This window comes from Botryllus schlosseri, chromosome 6, assembly GCF_051294905.1.
Source record: "Botryllus schlosseri isolate E-star chromosome 6, Bs_hap1, whole genome shotgun sequence".
Lineage (NCBI taxonomy): Eukaryota > Metazoa > Chordata > Ascidiacea > Stolidobranchia > Styelidae > Botryllus > Botryllus schlosseri.
In genome coordinates this window covers 27,616,596-27,625,289 of record NC_137241.1, presented here as the reverse complement: position 1 = coordinate 27,625,289, position 8,694 = coordinate 27,616,596, and the positions used below count along the sequence as shown (strand labels likewise).

General features: G+C 41.6%; 1 protein-coding gene across 1 annotated transcript in view; it reads right to left on the bottom strand.

The window, feature by feature from the left end:
• Positions 1 to 3,020: 3,020 nt before the first annotated feature.
• Positions 3,021 to 8,694, bottom strand: part of LOC145441951 (basement membrane-specific heparan sulfate proteoglycan core protein-like) — an 82,889-nt gene continuing 77,215 nt past the window's right edge. The window contains exons 62-65 of the mRNA XM_080319904.1: positions 7,698 to 7,845; positions 6,489 to 6,616; positions 5,347 to 5,590; positions 3,021 to 4,602 (exon numbers count right to left, since the gene is read on the bottom strand). Of these exons, the coding sequence (XP_080176030.1) occupies positions 4,349 to 4,602; positions 5,347 to 5,590; positions 6,489 to 6,616; positions 7,698 to 7,845 (774 nt within the window). The 3' untranslated portion in view covers positions 3,021 to 4,348. The remainder of the gene's footprint in view (positions 4,603 to 5,346; positions 5,591 to 6,488; positions 6,617 to 7,697; positions 7,846 to 8,694) is intronic.

Sequence of the window (8,694 nt, the reverse complement as noted above, 5' to 3'; positions counted from 1 at the left end):
CTCTGGTTTAGTTCATTGCCGGCAATTCAATTGACTAAAACACCGTGGGTCATTCTTCATATAGTTAGGTCATAAATGATATGAGCATTACACATGTAGCTAATTAGTCGCATTGGTGATAGAAATCCTGAAAAGAAGACGATACTGGTACAGAAACAGTGTGGTATAGGAATTACTCCTGGTACAATATAGGGCAGAGGCGAGCAACATACGGCCCGCGGGCCAGATCCGGCCCGCGACATCATTTTGAGCTGCCCGCAGATCTGAAAGAATTGACAATTATCATGCGTCGCAGAATGAATCCAAATGTTTGCCAACCTTAGAAAGATGTTCATGAACCTACTTATGTTCTGTTCGGGTCTACGTATATTCCCGAGCAAACATTTTCGACCATGAACAGAAACCAGACAAGGCTCCGTTCCAATATAACTGATGTTCAGTGTTCACGTGCAGTCTTTACTCAAGGGGTTCTACATACGTGCAAGGTGCAGCCAGAGTTCAAAGAACTTGTTGACATTAGTAGTACATTAGGGTAATAAATCCGTTGAATACTGTTTTTTGTCTATGCTTTAAAGCTAAAGTTTACATTAAATACGGTTTATTCCTTGTATAGGTGGATTAATACGCGAATAATGTATCGATCCGGCCCGCCGAGTACTTAATTTTCCCATATCTGACCCGCCGACCGGAGAAGTTGCCCGCCCCTGATATAGGGTTTTCAAAAAAATCTTTTTTCCGGATCCCGAGGATTCACTGATCAGATTGTTACGTTGCTTAAAACGCCACACACCAAATTTGGCACAGTTCCTGCCTGTAGACGCCGATTCAGAATCAATTGAAATTTATTATTCATTATAAAAAAAAACTAAAATCAAAAACGATGCGAAACAAATTTGACGCAATTCCAATCCGTAGAAGCGAAGTCGCAAGATTTTTTTATTGATAATTCTGGATTTTCCCACCGTCAATGCTATTTTTGCAAATTTAAAACTTTCAACTGCAAGTATACTTCGCTTCTACTGGTTGGAATTGAGCAAAATTGTTATGCATCGTTCTTTTAGGGAGCTTAACAATTTTATGGGGTTGACAGTAAAAATCGGCTCTGCGTCGACTTTTACTGGTTGGAATCAAGCCAAATTTGGTGTGCAGCGTTTTTTAGGCAACGCAACAATTTAAGCAGTGAATCCCCGAAATCCGGAAAAAAGTTATTTTTATTTTTGAACAACCCAATCATTGTAATTTACGTATTCATTAATCTTGTATGGGGTTCCCCTAAGTTAGGTGGACGATCACGTAGCTGGGTCCCGTTGTAGACTTTTGGGGAAGCTGACATAGTTCTGTTGTTACGGATGTGCTCTCCATCATGATAAAGGCTGTGCTGAGGGGGCGGCAGGTATTCCAAAACGTACACGTCCTACCCGACTTTCGAAGAATGACGTAAATCTAAGCGCCAGCCGACGGCCACGTCGTAACAGAACTAATGAACACCGCATGTCTGATGCGGCGTTAAAGAATTGAGTAGCGATTTTACAACTCAAATACCACCGCCGCCACTCACTTACATCGATATCCTCGCAATGGGAGTATGTACTTTAGCAGTCTTCCCGTATACTATCTTCTCAGCAGGCATCGCCACACAAGTGCACCCTGTACAATGTCTGCACATTCTAGTGATTGAACAAAGCGATTGATTTGGTTACCACGAGCACTGAATAATTTTACGGTACATGCAGCCCCGTAGCCACAAACCAGAACGTGATGTGCACCGGGTGTAGGCAAAGGCACCCGTGCAACGGGTAAGTGATATCACTGATATATAACTTTCATCTGTGTGCCTTGGAGTCGACCTTTATCAAAATACATCAGCCCAATGCTTTGCCTACAAAAGGAGTTCGTGTACCATTATAAAATCGTACACTGAACGCTCTCCTATTTGAGATTTCATTTCATGCTGGTGACGTCATATTTTGTGATACGATTGTTGATAAACAATGTTCTATCCAATTCTCTACTAGTTGCTGACGATTACCCCTGACGAGTGTCAGCCGAACATATTCGGGTTCCTTTCAAAATGAATATATACTATTCAATGGTATATTGAAGTTCTGTACCTCCAAGGAGCTCTTTGATATAATATAACGTTGGATAATGTCACAACATTAGCGTGTCAGTGTTAGGCTTACCATACGTCCTCTTTTAAGAGGATTTGTCCTCTTTTTTGACTTTTTTGAAAGTGTCCTCGGAGGACGCCCTTTTGTCCTCTTTTTTGAGATTTTGTCCTCTTTTTTGAAAATTTAGGTCAGATTTAGAGGAAATTGCGAGTGATATGCCGCAAATTAGCGCAGAAGTGAAGCTCCGGCGGGTATTTCGGAGGGAAAAGCGGTGATTTCAGCTCTGAGCGGAAAGAATACCTTTTTTTTTTTTTAGTCATCCACCTGGCAAAGTGGAATGAAAAACGTGATTTTGAGCTCTGAGCGGAAGTGATGACCTTTTTTTTTTAGTCAACCGATCATGAAGTGGGAAAAATATACCGGTTTTTGAGAATTCTTCTCCAGTTTTGCATGTCTGAAATTTCTGAAAAAGTGTCCTCTTTTTTCATTTCCGAAATATGGTAAGCCTAGTCAGTGTGTACAGTGCATGTACTGTGCAATGCATTAGAGTTGAGCCAAGTAAGACCTAGGTGTTAACTGTGCAGTGTTTTGTAAGGCATCCTAACATTTTTTTATCTACAAGCCAGTAAAATTTGAGAAAAACTCATTTTTGAACAGCCCTAGCGTACATGTACTGTACATGACAGTGACAGTACAACCTTCATTCAACGAGGTAGGTGGAACTTTAGGTGTGGTAAAATTATGACAGGGTTGATCACGGAGCAACGCATTTCGCTCGTGGAACAGAAAAGTAGGATAGCTTGAAAATGGTCAATAACGATTGCTCTGTTATAAAAACATCTTCAAGTCCGATAAATGATACCTAACCTACTGAATCCCAGCCCAACGGAACACCGCAAGCAACAGATATAAATCTATAAACGGAAATTTAATGAAATTAATCCAAAAGAGAGCGTAATATGTAATAGTATCGAAGGCACGCGACAAAAACACACGGGAAAACCATGCAAGCGCGTAAAAAGGCGAGTATGCTGATAAAAAGGCTACGGCACGTCATAGCAAGTACACATACACATACGCAAGAAATTTCCGTACCATCGCGGGCTCATGGGCTAGTACTGGGTTATTACAAAGAAATAGAGCAGTTAAACCCTCAGTGAGTATAAATTGTTAAGGAATTGGTACATGCCCCAATGCGGACCGTTCTTATAAAGACCCTGTTAGGTAGAACAGGGCTACTCGACTGGTTAACAGTGCAATGCAAATCATCGCGACATTAGGGTCTACTTACAGCTTAGAGTCAGCGTTTACAAAGACACGAGCTTGATGATGAATAGGTTTTGCATCTGCATGACCAATAAATACCTTCATACCTTCGACGCGGTCTCACCACCTTAGAGCCTAGATTTGAAGAACTAGCATGAAATAAAAATGCTAATTTTCTCTCTAGGTTTGGCTAACAGAAGAGTAGTATCTAAATATCGTTTATTGCTTTTGCTAATATCTCTTTACCGCATTGTATCACATTTGTATGACTGTAAATTATTTCGTGAGAGTTAAAACTGACCTAACCAAATTTTAAACTTACGTAAATGTACTTTTGGTAAAATAGTCGGGTGGCCCTAATGCGGGGGTATCAAAATAGACATTAACGCAAAATCTTAAAAACCAGGGCACTGAAATAAGTTGAGAGGACACAAATGCCTCCACAACGGACATACTTCGCTGCCGCGCTGGACTCCGTGAGCCAGCCACGCCAAGCCGGCAGTTTAAAACAAGCCATGCACAGATTTAGTACATACACGAGGTACCGAATGAGTGTTGAAAGTGATAAAATGTTTAAAAATGCGAAAATCAGGGATATCAACTCCTAGATTTAGCGAATTTTTCAATAAGAAAAACGGTCGTAATGTACTAACAAAGTAAAGTAAACGGAGATATGCTGAAAATACTAAAACGAGCCGGTGCGGCTCATGATTAACGGCCACGAAATGGTGCGCAATTGCTGAATCGAGGTTTGTGTTCCTTGGAAGGCCAGGTCTGGCAGAGGTGGTCAAACCTACTTGAGTACTTTTAAAGAGTACCAGTACTCCGTTACTAACATTGAACTACCTCCGCGCGGCGGCGTACCACGCCCCGGCAAGAACCATGCAAAAATAATGTCTTGAAAGAAACCAGTCAACGCAAAATCACAACCGCAGTAGGCAATCATCGGTGATCACTATCTTATTACTACATCACAGCCGCCTAGACCCTGGCGCGCCACCAGTCCTGGCTTTATCCCCGCGACACCGGGTCACTCCTTTACTGAATTTCCTGCCCTGGCCCGGTCCGAACCGCAGAGGCGTCACGGCCTTGTCGTCGAAATAGTTGGCGCCTATGCGGCGGGTCTGGGATTGCGTGAGAGAGGTGACTTTCACGTTTTTGATGCATCCGCGTAAGCCTTGTGTGTATCTGTCGCCCGTGTACATGGGTACGTCCGGCGCGCCGCCTGTTAAGTTGAAAGCACGGTTAGTTCTGTGGGAGATCAGGTTAAGATTGGTAGCTTTGAATAGACCGATATATTCTGCATATATTCAAAAGATAACACATCTAGCTTAAGGAATACTCCCATAATATGTGATTAATGTATCGATTTCGTAACCCAGCCCGCCAATTACTTCACTTTCCCATACATGGCCCGCCAACTGAAGAAGTTGCCCGCCCCTGGCGTGAAGGATGACTTCTGTTTTTTTGCGGAGTATTGAATTAGGTTTTGCGTACTGTTAGTACTTACTCAGGTATCAAGTGCTTATATATTTTAGACCGCTTCTACCAGAACAGTTTTCAGGCAATGGTACTGACTTTTTACACTTCGGATTTGTTAAGTATAAATTAGTTTTGGGATCCGTTTTAATAACTTTCATTAGTGAATTTCTCAGAAGGACAACGCGAAATAGCTCTTGTATCACGGCAACTGCATATTTCTTAATTGTCTTTTATGCAGCAATGTTTTCGACGATTGTACCTATTTGTAGTGTTTTTAGTTAGGGTGTGTTGTTTTAGAACTCGAAAACATCGTCTCTCGCTACGAATGAATATAGATTCCTCAAGTCGTTGTGGCACGTTATGGCACATTTTATTTTCACATTTCAGCTAAATGCAAAGCGTTGCCTGGTAAATTATAACGATAAATTAGTACATTGAAATTAAAAACAAATCAATTTTGTAACGAGTATCCCTGTAAATTACATACCGACGAACAGATCTCCGAGGGCCAGCATATCCGAAGGGGCCGTCTCGGCTTGTACCGCGACAGGGAACGTATCGTCGTCCACCCACAACAAGGCAAACGATCCTTTTCTCAGCGCGGTGATGTTGTGCCACTGCCCGTCCGATAATATGAAACTGCTTTCCGCCGTTCGCTGGCTGCTGCCCAACTGGAAGGCGTATTCCAACCTGCCGTTCTGTAGACCCAGCAGCATGTAATCGCCGCCGCTCTGGAATTGGAAAGACAAGTCTGACTTGAGCTCGATAGTGACACAGAGATGTACAAAGAAATGCTTTATCAGTATTGTCAGGTGGCAGATGACAGGTGATATATAATCATGACCCATTGACCATCTTCGATCCAACCGCAACCAGAGTACATGGTTGTTACAACATGATAACGCAGTGGTTCCCAAACTTTTTCAGCTTGTGGCACACTGGAAAAATTATAAAACTCTCGCGGCACGCTTAGGCCAAAAATGATGGTTGTGATTGTTTATATCAACAGAACACTATAATTTTGTCATCAATTCCAAGCAGTGTCTCTCGCCGACAGCTCATGAGCTCAGTCAAAAAAGAACAGCCACATAGCCGTGAGGATGCAAATGCTAACATAAAATCATCCAATTTTTTGTAAATCAACTAGCTGTTTTTCTGGTGAAGATTGCTTGATTTAACCCGGTGTCATAATTGATTTCATTGCTACGTGCGGATATTTATCATCTGTTGAAGAAGTTGCCTTCGGAGTCGCATGTGCAATATTTCTGTAGTTCTTTTCAAAAAATGTTCTTAGAAATCTTGAAATATGATTTTCATGGAAGTTGATGAATACATACGAAATACAGTGTTTTGTATAAAAAAAGTAAAATTTTATATCTTATATTAAAAAGAGTGAAAGAAAAATACAAAACAATCCAGATTAGCCTAATACAGAATGCGGTAATACAACTCGCTGAACAGTGATATTAAGACATGGAATACATAAATATAATCACTATAACACTGAGAGTGCAATACAGCAGTTCAGCAGAGCAAGAAAATCAGAATTTCAGTCGTGCAAGAGTTCGCTTCACCCCCCCGGCCGCATGCGGGGTTACTGATCGAGATGAAAAATCCACCCGCACTAACCCGCCCTTGCAGCAAAAGTAAGCCTTCGAGATCTCTCGTCTTGAAATGCAGGCTGATCTGTTCCTCTCCGGTGTCGTGCGGAAAAGTATCTTGCGGGAAAGACACGTACGAATTGCCGCTGAATTTTCCTGAAACGATGACGCGAGACAACTAAGTTTGCTGCAAGACATTGCTGTGTGCCTTTGGAACATAGGGATAAATTAATTTCCTGGTAACGCCCTGTCGCCCACTGACTATAGCGGCTGGTATGCCATTAACATCTTAGTAAAAATGTTTGTTTCAAGTACTGACATTATACGTTCCCTGCCACTAAGAGTTGATTCATCGACAAAAATCAAAGTTTCGATACCAATTTCCACTGTGGTAGCCTTGAAAACCTGATTGGTGGTATCATAGCATAGAAAACATGTATTACAAAGCTACAAATTACCTTTGTGATGTATAACGGGCATTCTACTTTTCAAGGTTGCATAAAAGGTAGTCAAGTAGCCAAAGTCAACTTGAGTAGACTGATTGTTACTACATATTCAAAATCAGCGATTTAAAGTAGAAGTAGTTTGAAATCTTAACCGCTCGAGCAAGCGGTAAAGTAGAGCAAATCTGCTTGAGTACTCTGAAAGAGTAGAAGTACTCTGTCACTGAATAGCTCTGGTAAGGAGCCAATCGTTATTTCAGGGCTGTAATGACTCGATTTATTGGTGACTCCACTTGACTCGAGTCATTGCGCGTGACTCCAACCAAGCCATAAGATTTGAGACGAGGACGGCCAAGACGGACATGTTATTGTAACTTTGAAGAATAGTAAAGTCGCTACATGATTGGTATTTCGTCAATCAGTCCAAGTACTTGGAAAATAGTGCCAGAAACTGTTAGGGCAGAGGAAACGTAAGATATTATGAATGAAAGTCATTTCATATCACTCGAGCAGAGGTGGAAAAAGTGGATATAACCGTATTGGACTGAAAACTGAACGGTGAATATAATGACTTTGACCCTCTGCTCACTGACTTGGACTTGACTCGATGGAGAATTGAAATTGACTCGACTTGACGCGAATCAAAGCTATAAAAGTGAGATCGACTTGCGGCTCGGAACCTTTTAACGTGGTTACAACCCTACGTAATTTCATACGCAAACTCGGACATATTGCGATTTACTCGCCATGCCAACGTCACCATCGAAATACAAAAAAATCTACTCCAGCCATACCTTCGGAAGATTCTGTCGCGTCCAAGTTCGAGCTCGCTGGAGTCCTACTGAGAGCGTTTGCAGTCGTGCGCGAACTGCCATGGCACCCTTCCACGTTTTTAGAGCCGGTGTGGGCGTGCAGACTTTTTCGAAGCCGGTTCACGTAGACCTATGGTTTAAAATGGGTGATAATTTGGAGTCGGCAAACTCCATTACCTGAGTGATCCCGTTTTAAATCGAGTACTAGATTTCTAGTTGAGTCTAGAATTTGAGCACCACACCACCATAGGAATAGAGCGTAATATATTTTTGTCCTTGATGTTTTTTGCGACTAATGATATACATACACACGATATGTGCATTAGGGCTGTTCAAAGATGACTTTTTTCAAATTTTACTGGCCACTTGATAAATTGTCAGGTTGCCTAAAAAACGGTGGACACCAATTTTGGCTCAATTCCAATCTGCAGAAGTGAAGTAATCGATGTTCAAAATTTTGGTTTTCAAATCATAGTATTTACGGCATAATAAATAGTGCGATTTTTTTGACATGTCCAAATTATAGCGTTAGATCAAAAAATTATCAAAATTGTTGACAAAGTCAAAATCTTTTTGCAAGCTGCATTTCGTTTGTATCGTAGATGTTTGCACTGTCGGTGAACTTATCATTTGACATTTTACAGCTTGCAGCCTATTTTATGCGCCTGTCTTTGTAGACGGTCCATTGTCTGCTCATTGTGAATCATAAACGGCCAAATGAAACAAATAGGTTGACATGGTGTTATGCTCAGCGTACCGCAGTATCCTAACTGAAGCAAGACTGCGGCGGCATTGGATGATATATCATGATGAAAAATTGTGATGTAGATACGATTGCCAGAATGAAGCAACACGGTGTGTCACCAGCAGTGTAGCCACAACTTCAGCGTTGCCAGCCGACAACTGCTGCTGTTGAACATTCTTTCTCCATTCTAGGCAAGCTACTTAGTAAGGACAGATACTTTCTACCCGAGAATGT